This window comes from Eptatretus burgeri, chromosome 6, assembly GCF_056783735.1.
Source record: "Eptatretus burgeri isolate ZD-2024b chromosome 6, Ebu_testis_v1, whole genome shotgun sequence".
NCBI classification, from domain to species: Eukaryota; Metazoa; Chordata; class Myxini; order Myxiniformes; family Myxinidae; genus Eptatretus; species Eptatretus burgeri.
The window spans coordinates 7,274,135-7,296,634 of NC_140966.1; the positions used below are offsets into that span (position 1 = coordinate 7,274,135).

The 22,500-nt window shown below is 41.4% G+C and overlaps 1 protein-coding gene across 4 annotated transcripts in view; it reads left to right on the forward strand.

The window, feature by feature from the left end:
• NUBP2 (NUBP iron-sulfur cluster assembly factor 2, cytosolic) overlaps window positions 1-21,679 on the forward strand; it is a 38,787-nt gene extending 17,108 nt beyond the window's left edge. For all 4 annotated transcript variants that reach the window (XM_085883867.1, XM_085883865.1, XM_085883866.1 and 1 more), the window contains exon 7: window positions 19,292-21,679. In XM_085883867.1, coding sequence (XP_085739993.1) covers window positions 19,292-19,452 — 161 coding nt within the window. In that variant the 3' untranslated portion in view covers window positions 19,453-21,679. The remainder of the gene's footprint in view (window positions 1-19,291) is intronic.
• The last annotated feature ends 821 nt before the right edge of the window (window positions 21,680-22,500 follow it).

The following is a 22,500-nucleotide window of genomic DNA, read 5'->3' on the forward strand; positions in this document are numbered from 1 at the left end:
AAGAGCTACTCTTTTTACGCATCTCAGATGCCATTTGGCTACCAAGGCAGTTTTCTCATTGGCTCGCAGGCACAATCCTGGACGGGTCGTCCCTCTGAAACAGGATACTCAAATGGCTCAGTCTTCCCAGTAAGATGGTACTCGTGTCGACCTCGGAAGGATGACAGACTGAGTCAACCAACCTGGTATTGTTTAATGACCCGGCAGGGAGCTCAAACTCAGGACCCTAAGATTTTAAGCCAGCCAACTTAACTGTTAAGCCAACACCAGGCTTGTGCCAGAGCATTTTGTCATTACAATTTGTCACAACCTCTGCGACGAAAACGAAATTGAACATCACGTCACTGCTCACATACCCACAGGTGCTCCTCACCTTCGTGCTGTAGAATTAATATGAAATTAGCTCAATGCATCATCACCGCGACTCTAGAGATCCATGGTGGATAAAGCTCTCCCTGCAATCTGCTTGGACCTAGGCCGATTCTTTAGAATGACACTGACAAAGCCAAAGACGAAGCATGGCAGATACTCATTTGGCATTGTTGTTACCTGTCTGTCTCTCTGTTTGTCTTTATTTGTTTCTTTTTCTGTCCATGGACAGGATATCTCAAAAAGTTGTGCACGGATTCGGACGAAACTTGGTGGACAGGGTTGGGTGTGTGACACGGAAGAATTGATTCAATTTTGGTGAAGATCCGAATCCGGATCCGAGAAATTTAAATTTTATTTGTTATTGTTGAGTTTTAAAAGCAAGAAACTACCTGATTAATGTCTTGAATGTTCTGATTGCTAATGTTCCCAATGAAATCCACTACCATTCCCCACATCCTAAACTCAATGTCTCTTGTATTCCGGAGCATACCGGTGAGCCACCTTGCACACATAACAGTTATTGTGTTTTATGTCAAAACACACACACACACACACACACACACACACACACACACACATCCAAGGGGAAGAGACTTTGTTTGAGTGGCTCACAGAAGGTAACACCTTCCTCATCCTAAAATCTGAAGAAACCTAACTACCTCACAGGTATAGGCCCATAACATGTCTTCCAACAACGTACAAACTTCTGATGGGAATCATCACCGAACACAAGAAGGAAGCCTCGATTCAGAGCAGAAGGGAAAGAATGCTATTAAACCAGGCCGCACTAGAAAATGACAATACAAGAAGAACCAAATTATCCACAGCATGGATAGGCTCCAAAAATAGCTTTTGATAGCGTCACACATTCATGGATGATAGAATGCATGCAATTGTATAAAATCAACCTCCAAGTAATCAAGCTCATAGAGAAAACAATGGAGCTTTGGAATACCACATTGATATTACCAGCACTTGGAAGGAAAGATCGAAATACCAGAGGTGAAGATACATCAAGGGATCTTCCAGGAAGACAACCTTTTGCCCCTGCTGTTTTGCCTGGCCCTGGACCCAGTGAGCAAGGACATGGATATAGCCTGACATTAAATAAGTGAACGTCCATGGAGACAAGAAAGGTAACTAGTCTACTTTACATGGATGATTTAAAACTCCTTTTTACCAAACGACAAAAAATTGGCAGAACAACTCAAATGAGAGAAACGGTACTCCTGATGACATTCAAATGGAATTTGGCTGAGATAAGTGTGCCCTGTGTATATTCATACGAGGTAGACCAAGAAAGACGGACAACATAAAAATTGACACAAATACAACAATACAGAACCTGGACAACAAAGTGTCATATAAATACCTCATAGTAGAAAAAGGCCACCAAACAATTATGTCACAAACAAATGCGCAAAACAATTACCAAATAATACCTGCGTAGAACGAGGCTGATCCTGAAAACCTACCTTTCTCCAAGGAACAAAATCAAAGCTATAAACCAACTCTCAATATCATTATTCTTGTACAGCTGTGGAATAATAAACTGGCCACAATCAGAAATCCATAAACTGGATATCAAAACAAGGAAACTCTTCACCATCCACAAAATATATTACAAAAGTCGATGCATCCCGAGAATGTACCTACCGAGACGAGAAGGAGGTAGTGGCCTGATGGAGGTCAACCAAGTGCACAAACTGACAACTGTAGGATTGGCTGAATACGTGAAAATGCAACAGACTACCAAATTCAATTTGTAAGCAAATGCAAAGATAAACCAGAAGAGGTACCCCGAACCCACTTAACAAAAAAAATTAGAAAGACAAGTGCGAATGGAAGATGGAACACAAAAAACCAAAACAGCAATGAATACAACCCCAATAATTGCAAAAAAGACAAAATGAGAATATTTCATGAAATATCATAAGATATACACCAACAACTGGGAACATTATAAAAGAGCAGGAAGGAATATTAAAAAAAAAGAGAAGGACAGATTGGGAATAGAAAACGGAGGCTCTCTTTGGAATGGCTAAGTAGAGGTCAGCTCAAATGGGATGGAGAATGAATCATTTTAAATGCCCAAGACCAAGGACACTACACCAATGGCTTTAAGAAAATGGCGGGATTGAGTCAATCGTAAAAGTGTAGGTTCTGCAAGGTACAAACAGAAAGTACGAGCCACCTCCTCTCAGGATGTTAAAAAAAACTAATCTCAGAGCAGCTGTACACCGAAAGGCAGAACAGAGCTTATTGAGTAATCCACCGGCACATCTGCAAAAGTCTCAATATCCCAGTTCAAGAAATCTCTTTGAAACATGAACCAAAAGCAATCACTGAAAATAAGGATGTAGTGCTAAAGTACGACCTAATGATCCCATCGAGCGTGAACATAGAAAACAAAGCATTGTGATCGGATATAGTACTGATGTACAAAAAGGAGAAGAAGGCATTTCTAATTGAGGCGTCAATATCAACAATTTTGGCCTAAACAATGCAGACATAAAGAAAATGAAGAAATATCAAGATCTCAGAAATGAAGTGAAAAGATCCTGGAATCTGTCGAGCACCAAAATTGCACCAGTGATTATAGGGACAATGGGAATGCTAGAAAATAACCTCACAGAGATCTTTTAAAAAAAAAACATCCCTGGGAATATTACCACAAACCAACTGCAGTTGGAATCTATCCAGGGCTCAGTGACGATCCTCAAAAGAACCTTTTGGAGCAAAACTTTGAGAACTAGAAAACTTCACAAATTAGTCTATGAATACGGTGGTTGATACTTCGAGACCTGGGAGGACTCGTTTCCACCTTCTGAAACAGGCATGGAGATAACAACCAATGACTCGCATACACACACACACACACACACACACACACACACACACACACACACACACACACACACACACACACACACACACACACACACACACACACACCTTCCAACTTACAATAAATAATCAAAATTACAACATAACATGGGTATTCCACAAACACACTGCATCTACTTTACATTCTGGATACAATTAAATGTTTTGCATTCATACACTGCAAAGCTTTGGTAAGGACAGGGCTTTTATAGCATGGCATAGCATATAGATTTCTCTTGTTTTCAGAAATGTATGTGAGGAATATCCTCATAAAGTCGAAGAATATTATGATTAATGGTGCATCGAAGATGGTTAATAAAGTATACAACTGCTTGTATCGGGGCTGTCCTATATCACTGGAAGATTTCTATGGTGCTAGTGTCTGAATGGTTTTGTACTTTTTCCATAGTTGGGCTTAAAAACTTAGTGGTGTCACAATCCCTCACCTTTTCTGTGTGTATATGTAACAAATTGATTTCTCCCAAAGTTATCACTTGTTTATGATTGAGTCAAGGATATGATTGCTGAGATATCAAATGGGTAGTTTTGAATACCATCATATTATCTGATTGCTACCTTATGTACAGTTTTTCTTTTCTTTTCAAACCAACTTTGGTCGTTGTTTACTAAACTATATATAACTCTTGCATTGCAGTGATGTGTGTTTCAGTGTCATTTTTAAAACCTTCAAAAACTTCTGTAATTCTATAAATTTTTCTGATATCTTTTTATTTTGACTGCGCAAGATAAAATACTCAATACTGCAAGTCATAAATAACCACCAGAGACAGCTCCTTCCACTCAGGCCTGTGTTGGTTTCAATGATGTCAACACCAAAGTGTCATTATTATTGAATGTCATTGTATCCCCTTGCTCATGGAGCTGTTCATCATCCTTGGCCATGTTGGGAAGCTGCCTTTGAAACGATCTCAAATGGCCATGACTTATGGTTGTCACATGCTAGCAAGTTCCTTATTTTTATGATCTGCTTTACGAGTGCAAAACTCCTGCTCTGCTGCTCATGCTTGTCCTTTGTCTGCTCTCTTCACCCTGCCCTTCATCTTTGGCTGCTCCCTGTCTGCCTGGAAGTCAGCAAATATTACTCCTGTTTGCAACAAGGGTGCAAAAACAGATCCTTTAAAACACAGACCAGTAAACTTCAAATTATACATACAAAGTCATTGAATCCCCATCATTGCTACTGATGTCATGTATTTCCTGTTGTCAAACAGTCTAATATCTGACAATCTGTTTGGATTCTGCCCTGGAACCTTACCTGGCTTTCTGGCTTGCTCCACTTGTGCAGTGAACATGTTGCTATTAACGGAACCCTCTCCTCTCCTCTTCCAGCGGAGGCTGGAGTAACTAAAGGCAGTTCTTTAGCCCAGTCTTGTTCCTCATATACATAAAATACCTCTCCGATGCTCTGGAAACCCTCTCTTCCTTTTTGCACATGATTACACATTGTTGTTGTGTGTCTGCTGCGGTGTACTTTTATATATTTTTCTATTGCTTCGAGAAGTATTACTATATTTCCTTTTGTGTGCTCCTCCCATGTCCTTCTAAATGGTTCCTGGTGTGATAGAATAATGTTACGGACAGAAAAACTCGGTTGCTTTTATTTATAGATTTCTGGTATTCGACCGGCAGTTTCATCTGGATTTCTGATATTATTATTTATTATTATTGTTATTATCATCATTATTATTGCATTATTAGCTCACCTGTTCAAAGAACAAAGAGCTATAGCGATACCCCCGGCGTGAGCGTGAGCGTGAAAATGTTAAAGTTTTTGGTGCAAGTTATTTTTTCCTTTCTAATGTTTTTATCTACCACACTATTTTTATATGCCCGATATGTATGTATGTATGTATGTATGTATGTATGTATGTATGTATGTATATATATATATATATATATATATATATATCGGGGCGTATTATGTGATACCGGTCGTCCGTCCGTTCCTGTCCGCACTCTAACTCCCAAAGTTTTCAACTTTCACGTTTCATATTTGGTACATAGGTACAGACTGTGGAGACAGTGTCGTGACATACGTTCGTCATCTAAAGTGGTTGCCATGGCAACCAGGATGCTGTTTTCCATGTCGTAGCACAATTCTGTATATACCTTCTGGTTCGGGCATATATTGTGCTCACTTGCGCTCTTGTTACTGATTACAATATACAAATACATATCTTGCTTTAAAATTATTTGGATCAGACTTCACTGCAATGCTTTATAAAAAAAATATTGATTATTAGACGAGTCTTTTAAAAACTATAAATATATAAACAGGCGAGCATTGGGTGGCTTTGACACCAACTCTGGTTAATGGAATATTAATACAGGCATGAACCGAAGCACTACAACACATGATTTCCACATGACACCTTGAACCACAATTTATCACATGATACTATGTACACAACCATACAAAATTATCTTTCCCTCCACCCTCACTCCCCCCCCCCCAAACGTTTTAAAAACAACAGAAACAAGTCACAAAAAACATTTAAATGATGAAATAACATGTTAGGATGGAATCCCCAAAGAACATCCAAACATGTAAGGAAAGACCCCACAGTACAACACCGCAATCCTTTCATGGATTGCCATCGTGACATCACTTGACATTTATCCTTCTCAATCCCACAATAAATATAATACACAATTAAACCAACCCAAACTACAAATCTATAACTCCCTCCCACATAGACGTCTTCAGACAATAGTTACATTGCCACACAGTCACCTATGAAAATTATGTCATCCTGACAATCCGTAAAAGGATTGTGGTGTCATTCCTACATTTTTGGTTGTTTTTGGGGGATTCCATCCCAACATGTTTTTTTCTTTTATTTGTAAATGATTTTTTGTGACTTGTGTGAATACTTTTCTATATTCCTCGTGTTGGCTTAATAGTTAGGGTGGCAGGCTTGGGATTCTTGGGTCGTGAGTTCAAATCCTGTCCCATTGAATTAATACCAGGTAGGGTTGACTCAGCCTGTCATCCTGAGTTTGGAAAAATGAGTACCAGCTTGCTGGGATGATTGAGCCATTTGAGTATCCTGTGTCGGAGTTGCGACCCGTCCAGGATTGTGCCCAATAGCCCAGGAGACTGCTGCAGCAGTACCGACACTCTGTGCAGAGTCTGGTCCCAATGGATGGATGGATGGATGAATACTTGTGAATAAATGGCAATATGAAAGTGCTGTTTGTCATGATCTTTGCACCATTAATTGGTTATTTCAAAAAATGAGGGTTTTGTTGTTTTTCGCCACTAGAACAAATGTTTTTTGCTTTGATATGCGGTTTTTGATTGCTACTCGGAGGATGAAATGTTCAATGTCTGTTGTAGTCTGTTTTTTTTTCCTCGTTTGCACTCATATGAAGAACAAAAGACAGTACAGAGGCACAGTTTATACCATTGTGTTCACTGGGAATACAGAACTTTAGAAATGAGGTATGGATGCTCATGAGGCCTTTCACATATGCGCTGTGTGTGTGTTTTCAGCGACTCACTTCCATGACATGGGGCACTTTTAACTTACCATTCCTACAGTGAAATCTGTGTCAAATAGTCTTTTTAGCATCATTTTCAGCATGTAGACAAAAAAAGTGGCAATTTCGAGATGGTTAACCATAATTGTTGTTCCTTGATGCAAATCGGACTCACGGAAGTATAGGAAATATGAGAAGTATCTGTGGATGAGGTGGCAAATTGGTACCATTTCCTGTTAATACCGGCCTGTGGCAGCAGTGGATCTCACACACACACACACACACACACACACACACACACACACACACACACACACACACACACACACACACACACACACACACACACACACACACACACACGTTTTTTTTTTTGTTTTTTTTTTGTCTGTTCCTAACAATGCTATCTCGCACACAAACTTCATTAATTGTACAGTATCGGCTATTCCGAAAACTTAATAAAATTTAAAAGATTGCTGTAAATGATGTTGACCCTAGTCTTACCAACTGGGGTCTTTTTGGACCCCAACTCAAAAACCACTCAATTTCACTAAATCTGGCAAAGTTTCACATCAATGACTAAGCATGGTGTTTTATTGATAAAGTCAACAAACATAAGAAAAATAAAAAGAAATATAAAAGATAAAATTAACCCACCAATAGGGGAGTTTTATGACCCCAACAGAGAAGCACTAAATTCCATTCAATATGCCAATGTTTCACATCAATAAGGAAACATAATTACTTTGATTGGTTGATGTTTTAGTGATTAAAGTAAACAAACATAAGTGGAAAAAAATAATAATTGGAGAAGTTGTTCAATACAAATATCATATGAAGTAATCATAATATATGTAAAGAATTTAATGAAAACAACTGCGGTCTGTTTGGAAACCCAGAAAACATTTGGTTGTACCTCTGTGCAGCAAGGCGGGATCTTAAAACATCATGTATATTCATTACCGGCCTACATGGGTAAACAAACAAATAAAACATGAAATACATTGTTAAACTAATATAGAAATAACACATCAAAATGTATGCATGGGGTCCAAAAAGACCCCCTGTTGTTTGGACTAGGGTTAATTTCACAACATCCTCTATTCAATTTTATTTTAATTGGAAACCTCTAAACATAGTTCTCTTACCTAAAGTAAGAACCTTAATCTGTGAGCAATTGAATAGTTTCCTGACCACACAGATCATCAGCTGGGCACCGTTATTCCTCGAGGTTTTGATCCTTTCAGCCCAGAACCTCTCCAAATGATGTAGGTTATCTACTGATGTGGATCCATCAGTAGATCCACAACTTCAGTTGCGTCCAGGCAGTCAGTCAACCCATCAATGCAGCATCACTAATCAGGCTCCACTAAAAATTATTATAGACTCTATATTATTTATAAATTTTTCTTTTTTTTTACACGTTTCCTCCTTGCCTACAAGCAACCACTGTGAAATGTGTTTAATATATATATATATATATATATATATATATATATATATATATATATATATATATATATATATATATATACTTTTTAATAATGTATTTATATAAATGTACACACACTTGTAGTTTTTTGCAGAAATAGATGGAAAAATCCAGTATAATTTATCCTGTGGCCCTGGAACCAGACAAAAAAATCTTGATTTTAAACTTACCCTGTGCATTCACTTGTCCCAGATATGACCTTTCCATCGGTGTTCACAACTACCGAAACCAAATACAGTGTCTCCTTCAGGGAAATCTACCTGGTACATCTGGCTCCCACGTAAATATAGCCAGCACAAACTTAGGATATTTTTATGTCCTGAAGATGTCCTTTGTCGAAGAGTTGGTAGCCATTACTTTGTTGGTATTGACGCACAGCATCATCTTTCCAATTGCAGATGTCCATTAAATAAATCGCCAAACTTGCCACGTTCACAGGAGGCACTCCCGCAAGGCTAAAATTCCATTCACTGGCAGCGATGGTCGAGGGTTTTTGTTGGCACTGATGTGGATTTCTACCCTCGAACCACGTCGTGATCGAAAGGATTCTTGATTGTTGAGGGATCTTGACCTTGAGATGGATTCAACGTCTAGCCGACTCAGTGTTGCATGTATCGGGATAAAATAAACCACAGAAGTCCAGTAATAATCAATGTCCACAAGGAGTTCTTTCTTCTGTACCATTTATTTGCTCTCGCTCAGATCCCTGGACCGTATCCCTGGACATATCACGTGCTTTTGACACAGTCTGGCACCCTGCCCTACTCACCAAACTCTCTTCCCATGGTATTCAAGGCCATCTCCACTCATGGCTCGCAGACTTCCTCTCCTGTCGCAGTCAACGTGTGGCCCTAAATGGAGTTCTTTCATCCCCTCTTCCTGTGCAGGCTGGAGTTCCTCAAGGTAGCGTTCTGGGCCCTGTTCTTTTCTGGTTTTCATCAATGATCTCTCGGACTCTCTGGAAAATCCTCTATTTCTCTTTGCCGATGACTCCACCCTCTGCCGTACCATCTGTCATCCCTCAGACCGGCAAGCAGCAGCTTCTTCGCTCACTGCAGATCTGGATAAAATCACAAACTGGTCCAACACGTGGAACATGTCTTTCAATCCAGACAAATCTCACACTCTCACTATGTCTCTTCGAAAGGACCGTTTACAAAAACCCCCATCCACTTTCTCAACAATCCTCTGGAAGAAGTCTTTTCTTTCAAGCTTCTGGGTCTCACTATCTGCCATGACCTTTCCTGGGAAAGTCACATTTCCAACCTTGCCTCAAAAGCCAGTCGCCGACTGGGAATCCTCCGTCGTGCAAAGTCCTTCCTCGGCCCTCTTGAGCTCCTGACCACTTACAAAGCTTTTGTCCGTAGCCTGATGGAGTACTGCTCTCCCTCTGGGCTGGTGCTCCTGCCTCCCACCTTTCTCGACTTCACGCTGTCGAAACAGGGCTTTTAAGATCATTGGCATCTCCCGCAATGAAGCTGAGTCTTTGGGCCTCTCACTCAATCACCGCAGGTTGGTCGGTGGTCTTTCTGTCTTCTACCGACTCCTCTCCAGCCTTGCCCCCCTGCTCTCTCTGTGATTTGTCCCAACCACATTTCCACAGGGCGCTCAAGGTCCGCCAACAACCCCCTTCTGGTAAAACTACCAAAATCACGAATCACTGCTCATCTTCACTCTTTCATTCCTCTTTTTCCCGCCTTTGGAATAAACTTCCTCACTCTATTCTTTCCCATTCTTCCCTCCAGGCTTTCAAAACAGCTGTTCACCACCACCTCTTATCTTCCCCCATCCAAATCCTCGATCTTTTCTACCCCCGATAATCCACCCAAGCCCACTTCCTTCAATTCTCCTGCTTTCCTTCCTGAAAGTCCCTTTAATGTCCATCTTCCCCTCGCCATGTTCCCCGTCCCATCCCCATCCCTCTCCCTTCCACAGTTCACCTGTGTCTGTTCCCCAATGTTTTGTCCCTTCCACTCCCGCCCCTCTTGTCTCATGCCTCCTTGCTGTGAGTTGTGTGTTAGCTCTCATACGAGCCTCGACCAAGGTATACAAAAAAAAAAAAAAAAAAAAAAAAAAAAAAAAAAGATCATCTCTCCCTCCCCATATATCCATTCCATTTTATAAGCAGAGAGGCCCTTGATCGCGAGAACAGAATGCACAGCTTATCAGCCCGGTCACCTTGTACTTTCAGAAACCCAAGCAATGTCCAAAGTGTCAAAGAAAGACAAGATTATAAGTAGGTGGTAGGCCTTAACAACTAAATAGTAGAACAGTAGAGGAAAAACACAAACACTTTGACCTACTCAGACTGAGGCAAAGGTTTCTTGTCTAGAGAGTAATAATTTCCCCAACACTCCCCCCTTGTTGCCTAAAAAGGCAACACTAGTTAAGTTTAACGATATATATTTTCTCCACTTGGAAATGCATTCTCTCTTGCGTTTGAGTGTGCCCATTTTCTTGGGTAGTCACATCCCCCCTTTTCCCCATCGAAGAGCTCAGTCCCTTAGCCTTTCCTGTCCCGCAAGCCAGGTGGCTTCATGTGGTTGTACAGCTTCGGACCTGGTTGAGGTTCTGGTAGGCCCCTAGGCCGATAGAAGATAAGGCTACCCGTTGGGCTGCACAGCTGATTTTCGACAACCTATTTCGGGAACAAAGCAGATGAGCAAGAGTGGATTGACAATTCCCGTGAATATTGAACACATTCATTTGCGCTACTTATGGATGGATTTCCAAGTTCAGGTTCTATCTCAAAAGAGTCGTAGGACTCAGTGTCAAAACCAGGGTATGAGGGTGGTGCATCTGCCAGCATCACCTATTTACAAGTCTTCCTCTTTAGACAAGAAATAATCAGTGCCGTCATTGTAATTGTTGCACATCTAACAAGCACCACTACAATGATAATCCACAATAACCCAACGGAAATCCAATGCAATAGGGTAGTTCCCCAGCCTCCAAAAAATCCCTTCAAACCAGGAATAAAGCCCATCTTTCGTGAAATAATTGTGATACTTGGCTCCTTCTTGTTTAATCTTGTCAGCTATGTTCGTGATTTTCTCCGAGTTATCAGGGATATAAGTACAACACTCAGAGTTAATTACAGCACACGTTCCTCCTTGAGCCGCGAGAATGAGGTCGAGCGCAACTCGGTTTTGCATTGAAACTGCACGTAGGGCGACGCCCTCCGAGTTGATATCAACCATGCCTAGAGCAGTTTTATTTGCCAATAATTCAAGCGAAGCAGCTAACTCTGCCAATCCCACAGACGTTTGTCCAACACCGTAGTGAGGGATTAAAATCATGAAGAACAGTACAGTTGACGTGAAACCCCGTTTACCCCGTTTCAAATGCTCAAAAGGTGACTTAGATAACAGGCGCATATGTGGCAAAATATATGAGAAGAAACAAGATCCACTCCAATTAACTGGAAGCCATGGGTATGCTCGATTTCCACACACGAAATAGGTATTATTTAAAGCGACTTGTGGTCCCATCGTGTGATTTTCATAAACATAATTACTGCATTCAGAATTCCCTAATCTTCTTTCTCCCTATGCCTCTTGTACCAAGCATAGTTCGGGTTTTTCTGTCGCCCGTTCAACCATAAAATGTGGAGGCATCTTACTTAAATTAAAATTTGGCCAAAACCAGTTACTGAAATTTCGTTGTCGGAGGCAATTTCCATTTCCATTGGTAACGATGTGGTCGTCAAGGTTATTATCTTGTTTATCCCAGTTTCTTTCCTTTGCCCAGTACCCACACCATTCACTCAGATTAAATGGTATAGCCAGAAGCGGTATCCCAGTAACTGCTGAATGAGGTATCTTAGTACAAACCCAGCAATTGGTTTTATTAAAAGCTTTCGCGTGTTTTCGAGAAAGAGCCAGATAAGTGTTTATTCCATGTGGTGAACCCACTTTGCTCGTTAAGCTTCTTCGGTCTCTGAATGCCCTAGGCTTAGTTTGGTGGGTAGTCTGACAGGCCCATCTCCAAAGAACATGCAAATAACGTTGATCACAGACAGTACTTATCGGTTTAACAGACCAAGTACACATTGCACCACCTGCATTTAGTAGTACAAATAATCCTGCAATGGAAAGAATCATTAAAGTTATCAGGAAGCAATGTTCTCCTCGGGTTCTTTTCTGCCGTGTGCCAGTTTGCAGTGTGTGGCATGGATCCATGTTGCTCTTCCTTTACACTTCACAGCTGTATGGGTAGTTAGCAGTATTTGAAATGGCCCACACCAACGTGCCTGAAGAGAGTTCTTCCGTTTGTAAATTTTCACATAAACAAAGTCTCCGGGTTTGAAGTTGTGATGATCAGATGTGGCTGGTTCTGGCAGAGCTTGTTTCACCTGTGCATAAAAAGTTCTTACAGCGTGATTCAGAGAGATACAGAACGTAAGCAACGTGTCGTCCATTTGCTGCACGTTCATGTCTTTTATAATCAAAGGAGGTGAGTTCGGTAATCTCATTGGTCTTCCCATCAGAATCTCATGCGGAGATAAGCCAGTGTTTCGATTTGCGGTAGATCTCATAGTCATGAGAGCAATTGGCAGAGCATCTGGCCATTTTAATCCAGTTTGTTCACAAATCTTGGCCAGTTTATTCTTCAGGAATCCATTTTGCCTCTCTACTGCCCCCGCAGATTGCGGACGATGCGGGCAGTCGAAATGTTGCTTTATTTGCAATACGCGACATAATTCTTTCACCACTTCGGCTGTGAAATGAGTACCTTGGTCACTGGAGATCCTACAAGGTATTCCAAACCTACAGATGAAATCCTTCATCAACAGTTTAACCACAGTAATGGCATCTGCTTTCCGACAAGGGTAAGCCTCAACCCATTTGGTGAACAAATCGACGATGACTAACGCAAATTCAAAACCGCAGCATTTTGGTAACTGGACAAAATCCATCTGGATATGAACAAAAGGTCCGAATGGAATTGGATGACCCCCTGGGGCCATCTTCACCCCCTTGCTGGGTTATGTTTTTGGCAAATATGACATGTCTTACAATACTGTTCTGCAATTGGACTAAACCCCGGGGCAAACCACTGTCTCCCAATTGAAGCACTCATGCCGCCTTTGCTAGTATGCCCGGCCCCATGTGCCAATCGGGCGAGCCAAGGTAATAGAGCTCTTGGTGCCACCACACGACCATCAGATGATCTCCATAATTTGGATTCATTTTCGAATTCACATCCAGCCAGTATCCACAAATCTCGTTCTTTAGCACTGACAGCTGTCTGCAAAGTGTTTATATCGTCAATGGTCGGTGTTGCCTCTTGTCTCAATACACATTGTGATATTAAAAGAGCTCTGGTGTGGGCAGCAGATCTTTGCAGCTGCATCTGCCCTGGCATTTCCCCGTGAGACGTCATCAGATCTCCCAGTATGGGCGTCACATTTTACCACTGCAATTTGGTGAGGCAGAAGTATTGCTTCCAGCAGATTCGCAATCCATGTTCCATTCCTCACTTGCGTACCTGATGATGTTATAAAACCCCTTTCGCGCCAGAGTGCTCCGAATTTGTGTACAGCACCAAAGGCATAGCCGGAGTCAGTGTAGATTGTCACTATTTGGCCTTTGGCTAAATGGCATGCACGAGTGAGGGCGAACAGTTCTGCCTGCTGCGCGGAACAGCTCTCAGCCAATCTCCCGCTTTCGATTACTTCGTGATCAGAGCAAACGGCGTAGCCTGTTAATAAACATCCATCAGGTGCACGCGATGATGAGCCGTCGACATTTAGAACCAATTCAGAATTTTGGATTGGTGTGTCTCTCAAGTCAGGACGGGGTTGACACGTGTGGGCGATTATCTCTTCACAATTGTGAGGATCACCATCTTGTACTCCTGGCAACAAACTAGCAGGATTCAGCGGTGCGCATCTCCTAATCATAATGTTTGTGGGTGCTGTGAGTGAGAGTTCGTATGTTGTTGCTCTTGAAGCCGCCAAATGTTGTGTTTTCGTTTTTAACAATACAGCTGTCACTGCATGCGGTACCAGGAGAATCAAAGTGTTTCCCGCGACGAGCGCTTCGGTCGCCTGCACCGCGAGCGAAGCGGCTGCTACTGTCTTGAGACAAGGGGGGAATCCTTGCGCTACCGGATCCAATTTAGTACTATAATATGCAACAGGCCGTAATTTATTTCCGTGCTTCTGTGTCAGCACAGATTGTGCGAATCCCTGTCTCTCACATGCGTACAAATGGAAAGGTTTTTCATAGTTTGGTAAACCCAGAGCGGGAGCCGAAGAAAGAGCCTGTTTTAACGTTACAAAAGCCTTGTCTGCATTTTGTGTCCATGCAAGTGGGCTGGGTGCGTTTGCCGAACCAATGTCCACCAGGGGGCGCACTAAGGCCGCATAATCTGGTATCCACTGTCTGCAATAGCCGGTCATTCCGAGGAAAGACCTCATCTGTTTAGCAGTAGTTGGCTTGGGCAGGTTTAATATTGCCGCTATACGTTCAGGGGAGATGCGTCTTGTATCTCCCTTCAGAATATGCCCCAAATATTTCACTTCTTCTTGGCAAAATTGCAATTTAGCTCTCGATGCTTTGTGTCCTTTCCTGGCTACGGCCCTCAACAATGTCAATGTATCTCGTTCGCATGCGTCTTTTGACGCTGAACAGATCAGCAGGTCGTCAACATATTGAATCAGTGTGGATCCACAAGGGAAAACTACATCATCCAAGTCGTCTTTGAGGGCCCTCGAGAATAATGTTGGACTTTCACAATACCCCTGGGGCAATACAGTCCAAGTGTATTGCTTTCCCTGGTAGGTGAATGCAAACAGAAACTGTACTTCTCAGGCTATTGGTATACTAAAAAAGCTGAACAAAGATCCACAACACTAAAATAGGTAGTGTTACTTGGGATGCTTGATATAATGGTAGTTGGATTTGCAATTACAGGAAAAGCTGGAATTACCGCATCATTCACTGCCCTCAAATCCTGTACGAATCTCCACGTTGGCTTCCCAGGTTTTCTCACAGGTAGGATCGGTGTATTACATTGACTAACAATGGGAATAATTATCCCTTGTCTCAATAGCGCTTCCACTACGGGAGCAATTCCTACCTCTGCTTCTGGAGACAAAGGGTATTGCGGTTTTCGAGGCAGTTTCTTTTTTGGATCTATAGTGATCTTGATTGGATTCATACTTTTAATTTGGCCGACATCGTTGGCATGTGTTGCCCACAGACAAGTCGGGACTTGTTCGAGTATTTCAGGTAATTTTCCTGACCCATTTAATTCTGAGAGATCGACCACCTCGAACACAGCTTTTGCTGATCCTTGACATTCTGTCCAACAGAATCCCTGTTCCCCGATCTTCCAAAGTCCGTTTACTTGGCTCGATTCCATCAAAGTCGCTTGTGATGCTTTTTTCAAAGAGGTTACCATGTGACCAATGTCCATTTCTTGGTAACCTTCTGCAATCGCTAAAGTAACATGTGGTGTAACACTGGACGGTTGGTTCCACAATTTTAATTGTTCCTGCGTGAGATGCACCTCCAGGCCAATTCCTTGCTTCCCAATCCAAATTGTTCCCAACACTAAGTCAAAGGTCTGGTGTAATTTCGAGAGTGTTTCACTCGCATAGACGTTATCTTTTCCCTTGATGTTGCAATCTGCAATGCAATGTAGTCGAGTCTGTAAGTACCGTCTGTCCATGCCGTGTTTACTCACCCAATCGAGCACCTCGGGTACGTTTCTCTGCAAATGGTTAAATGCTTCACAATTAATCAGTCCATTGATATACAAGATTTTCTGTATTTTCCTGTAATAACTTCATCATAGTTATGTGTGATTCGTGAGGTATTTCTAAATATACACCATCAGGGGTACACTTAATTGAACAATTCAGCTTGTATAACAGATCTCTCCCCAACAGATTAATTGGTGTATCAGTTGCCATCAAAAATGCATGGTTTGCAGACAATGGTCCAATTTCCACCCGGAGCTGCTCTGTCAGTGGAATCGTACTAGCAACTCCTGACATTCCCACTACTTTTACTCATTCTCGCGATAACGGGGCATCTGGGAAATCACTCCTTCTGAGCGCAGATTTGGTCGCTCCTGTGTCGACTAAGAAAGGAATCTCTTGGCCTTCAATTTTCAAAGTCAATTTCGGTTCGTCACATGGTTTCAAAGTCAGGAAGGGTAACTCAGACGAAGTCGCTTCTTTTCTTTGTCATAAAACGAATGGGTTTTGGGTTTGAAATGAACCTTGAGATGGAGGAGGAAGAAATGAGGGTGGAGGAGGAGGGAACGAGGCTGGAGGAGGAGGAGGAGGGAATTCGGTTTGAGGTGCAGTGGGTTGAAATGAACCAGCTTGCTCAAACTGTGTTCCCCATCTTTCCTGTTGTCTATAATATGGATTTTCATTCACTGGCGGCGTGGAGTGTCTGCGAGTTTCATCTCTGTATTGTGCCGCTGGTCTCTGTTCTACCGGTTCATACGAACTATAAGTTCGACTGTTTCTACGATTTCGGCATTCGTTAGCCCAGTGTCCTTGTTTTCCGCATGTATAACAGAAATCTCTGCGCTGGTCTCTGTATTTTGGTCTCTGACGGTAATTGGTTTGCCCTCGGTTTTGTGCATTATATCTCACATTCCTTTCCCCGGGGCATTCACCTTGACCTTGAACCTGGGATAGCATTAATGTTGATTCGTTTTCCTCGTCAGAACGATGTTTCAACAATGAATTACCATGCGTTACATATTCCATCAAGTCTTTCACTTCCTTTAATTCCCAACCAATACATACTCGCTTTATCTCATTTTGTAATTTGGCCGTCAAACCATTAAGGTAGACATGAGCAAATGGTACTCCCTCTTCTTTCAGTCCAGAGTGACATTGGTATACACCCCAAAAACGCTCTAAGAACTCCAATGGGTCCTCGCCAGCGCGTTGCCTGCACACCTGTATTTTTGCCCAGTCGGTCTTAAGTGTTACCACCTCTGTGACAGCGTCAATGAGGGTGTCAATATGTTCTTTGAGCTCCTCCCTGTCTCCAGGAGCTTCATCTGGCCATGCAGCGACTTGTTTCAATTGTCGGAGTAACCCCTCTGGTACCACTAATTTTAATAATATTTCCATGTCCATATATGTTGGCTGATGGCATGCCACCTGGAATTTTTTTGGGTTCTCTCGTATCTTCGGCATCTCATTTACGATGGCTTTTAATTCAGAGCCCCACGGACGATATATTGCTTGTACCTCCCTTGCACCTGGGTAATCTCGCAATGGAAACGCGCCAATGAGTGCCTCATCATCTCCGTCCTTCGCGGTCTCCGGCATTATTTTTTTTGATCGAGTTTGTATTTTACCCTTGTCAGCAAGAGGAACTTTATTTTTGCTTTGTGTTCTTGTTTCTTTCTTAATTACTCGCCTGGCTCCCCGTTGAGCCTCTCCTTGCCCTATGGCATCATCTCCCTCTGTCTCTCCCGCTTCTTCGTCCTCGAGCGGTTGTGCTATCGGAACTGTGCACTCTGGCCATGTATCTGAGTCTTCTTCTTCATCCTCAAATCTGACAGCCACTGCTCGCTGTCTCTTGGTTTTATTTTCAAGTCTCACCGGCATTTGCTTCGTTAATTGGTCTAGCTGACCCTTCAGGTTTAACAACCGTGCCTTTTCGTCTCTGTCATGACATTCCTTCATCCAATTTATATAAACGCTCCAGTTCACCTGCTTCTGGACCTTTTGTCACTATTTTTCACTTCCAGTACTTTTCTCAAATTGTCTAAACACTCGTGATCGAACGTTCCATTCTCAGGGAAGGGTAATCGACTATTTTTGGTCCAATTGCACCATTTCCCCATGTCTCTCACAGCTTCAGGCCCATACTTATCAAACATAATTCTTGCACATGTACCTCTCCGTGGTTTTTGAATACAATTTGCCTCGGTATACCCACGCCTCCAGAGAGACTGTGAGACATTGATTATTACTGGACTTCTGTGGTTTATTTTATCCGAGTCACGGCACCAACTGATGTGGATTTCTACCCTCGAACCACGTCGTGATCGAAAGGATTCTTGATTGTTGAGGGATCTTGACCTTGAGATGGATTCAACGTCTAGCCGACTCAGTGTTGCATGTATCGGGATAAAATAAACCACAGAAGTCCAGTAATAATCAATGTCCACAAGGAGTTCTTTCTTCTGTACCATTTATTTGCTCTCGCTCAGATCATCTCCCCCTCCCCATATATCCATTCCATTTTATAAGCAGAGAGGCCCTTGATCGCAAGAACAGAATGCACAGCTTATCAGCCCGGTCACCTTGTACTTTCAGAAACCCAAGCAATGTCCAAAGTGTCAAAGAAAGACAAGATTATAAGTAGGTGGTAGGCCTTAACAACTAAATAGTAGAACAGTAGAGGAAAAACACAAACACTTTGACCTACTCAGACTGAGGCAAAGGTTTCTTGTCTAGAGAGTAATAATTTCCCCAACAGCACCCACCCGTCCACAGTTCGGGCCTTGTACCGGCCCACTTTGTCATGAGTCTGTCGTATGGTTAGCTGTAATATCTCTGCCCTTTCGGTGAGCTGAGGAAGTTATCCAACTCTTTCATTGTGCAGAGGCACGCCCATTTCTCTCAGGTACTTTTACAAGTATTTTTTGGCTTCTTTTAGAAGCTTTGTGGGCCATTTTATGGAAGAATCCTTATCTTTCATGCAAGATATACATTGACATGCCCTGATCATTGCTGTTTCTCAGGGTTTCTGCGAATTTGTCACATGCATTCTTGGGCAGATTACGTCATTTGAAAAGTCCCGTATTGGTGAATATGACAACATAAGCCTTGCCCATGTTTGATATTATTTTCAATCCAACATTAATAATGATGGCCGCCTTGAGATTATGCAATGTTAATGCCACATTGCCACAATCCCCATGCACATCTGTGTTATCCTGGAATGGAGAGGTCACCAGCCATCTTCTAGACATGCTATAAACTAGGATTTTGCGAACAAAATATCCCAGGCACGATTTGACTTTTGTACCTGGTTTTCTTTGCAGGCAGAGTGCCATTGGACCCTTCGTTGGCTCTGACCCTTGATAAAGATCGTGATTTCTCATGTGCTGCCACAGAAGGACCCGCTGAAGCCGCATTGCATCACATTGCCGAGATCCTCCTGCAGGAAATGAATGAGGATGCCAAAGTTGCTCAAACTTCTTGATGTTGACTACTTTACCTAATTGTTATAATCATTATAATCCTATTATTTCTTTGAGGCATATGTATGAAAGGGATAGTCCACTGGAATGGATGTAAAACATGTGAATATTCGATACGTTGCACTGCAGTACCCTGGAATGCTACATTAACAAGCCAAGATAAATAAAACATTCGACATGAGTAGTTGTTCCGGTGTTGAAAATTTCCTCTCAACCTGGCAAGCGGTTGCAGAGAAAAACACTAAAGTTCTGTGCAGACAGACAAACAAACGGACCCGAATGCAATGCTCTCTCTTTTGGAGAGGGTAATAAAAGTTCAGTCATCATTGCAACAAGTATTATACATTTTAACAACAATAAACATAATACAATTTGAAGAATTTTTAACCATTACAGGTAATGAAAGTGAGCACATTTTGAGAACGTTTATTAGTCTGAGTTTTGGAGGAAAAAGTTCAAACATGATTTTGAAAAAGGAAATTAAGAAACTCACTCACTGCTTGGGAGGGGGGGGGTGACACTGGCGATAAACTATGTTAAAAAAAAGAAAGGACGATCATCTGCATGCTGTTTCATTTCATATTTAGGATAAAACCTTTTGACTATCCCCTCATCACATAATGCAAACAAGTCAAAAAGCATCAATCATTCAATCGGCCAGTGCAGAAAAGTGTGGAGTTTGTGGAAAGTCCTTGTTTGTAATTTATTGCGTTGCCATTAATTGATATGCCTGGTGTTGGCTTTACCAGTGGGCTTTGGATCCGAGGGTCCTGCGTTCAAATCCCGCTCAGCTGTTGAATTAATACCAGGTGGGGTTAACTCAGCCTGTCATCCTTCCGAGGTCAGCAAAATGAGTGCCAGCTTGCTGGTATCCTGTGTCAGAGTGGTGACCTGTGCAGGATTGTGCCCAATAGCCATGGAGACTTAAAGCAGCACCAATGCTCTGCACAAAGTATGGTCCCAATCACCTTCTCATTAATTGATTGGCAATATTTTTGTTTTTTGTACCTCTGCTGCTGAAGAGGAAGGAGGTCATGTGTTCACCCCTTTCTGTCTGTGTCTGTGTACAGGATTTCTCAAAAGGTTGTGGATGGATTCTGACGAAACTTAGTGGACAAACAAAGTGTGTGACAAGGAAGAACTGATTCAATTTCGGTGAAGATCCGAATCCGGATCCGGATCTGATAATTTTTTAAGTGATTCTTCACCATTGAGAGATAGAGCTAAACTGATATATAGCACGATATCTCAAAAAGTTGTGGACGGGTTCAGACGAAAGTTTGTGGACAGGTTAGGTGTGTGGCAAGGACGAATTTATTCGATTTTGGTGAAGATCCGAATCCGGATCTGCATGCGAGAATTATTTAATTTTCAAAGTGATTCTTCAACATTGAGAGATTAGGCCAAAAATGATACATAGCATAATATTTAATATAACCTCCACCATCAAAGATTGGAGGTTACTGTTTTCACCCCTTTCTGTTTGTTTGTTTGTTTGTTTGTGAACAGTATTACGGAAAAACTCCTCGACGGATTTCGACGAAACTTGGTGGGAGGATGAGGTATGGTCCAAGGATCATGCCATTAGATTTTGGACTTGGTCCAAAATCCAATATGGCCGCCATGGCGGCCATTTTGAAAAAAGATTTGAATTTTTTTTTTTTGCATTTCTACATGTTTTAAGTGATTTCCAACCCCCCCCCCCCCCAAAAAAAAAAAATTGTTAGAGAAAAAAAATGTTTGCAACTTTTTTTTCAACAAAATTTCGATTTTTTTTTTTTTTTTGCATATCTACATGTTATACGTGATTTCCAACAAAAACATGCCAAAATTATAATTGCGGCTGATTTTGGAACTTCAGGTGGATATACCCACGTAAAATCAATTTCTGTCTCAAGGAATCCAGTTATGACGAATGAATTGAGTATGTAAAAGTTAAAAGCAAAAGGGAAAGTTGCAAACTATAACTCTGTGAGCACTGTTGACGCCAAATTGAATGAATAGGATATCAGGTTCACTTGAGTGACCTAGCAGTATTGGCAGCGGAGGTTTTGCACTATATCGGGTGCTCCACCTCCAGTTCAAAAATGTATTTATTGGGCCCAATATGTTCTCGTGGATCAGGTATTACGTGGCAGAGGTATACACTCTACCGAGTACCTTTCTTTGTTTTATTTTGAATTTGCTTCTTCCGGTCAAGATGATGAAAATAAAGATACAATAAAATCAGTTTGACATGATAATTCCTTTGTTTAATACTTTTAGCCTTTTTTGTGTTGAACCCAGAATACTTTTGATGTTTAAAGTTGTTTTGTATAAATTTCATAATAAATATCTACCAATGTATAATGTAGCTTATTTTATTTGCCCAGATTTGTTTTGTGTGATTTTATAATACGTATTTTATAGACATACTCACATTCTAATTGTACATACTTCATAGACGTTCTCACATTCTAATTGTACATACTTCATAGACGTTCTCACATTCTAATTGTACAAACTTCATAGAATATAGACGTACTCACATTCTAATTGTACATACTTCATAGACGTTCTCACATTCTAATTGTACATACTTCATAGACGTTCTCACATTCTAATTGTACATACTTCATAGACTTTCTCACATTCTAATTGTACATACTTCAGAGAATATAGACGTACTCACATTCTAATTGTACATACTTTATAGACGTACTCACCTTCTAATTGTACATACTTCATAGAATATAGACATACTCACATTCTAATTGTACATACTTCATAGAATATAGACGTACTCACATTCTAATTCTACATACTTCATAGACGTACTCACATTCTAATTGTACATACTTCATAGAATATAGACGTACTCACATTCTAATTGTACATACTTCATAGAATATAGACATACTCACATTCTAATTGTACATACTTTATAGACGTACTCGCATTCTAATTGTACATACTTCAGAGAATATAGACGTACTCACATTCTAATTGTACATACTTCACAGAATATAGATGAACTCACATTCTAATTGTACATACTTCATAGAATATAG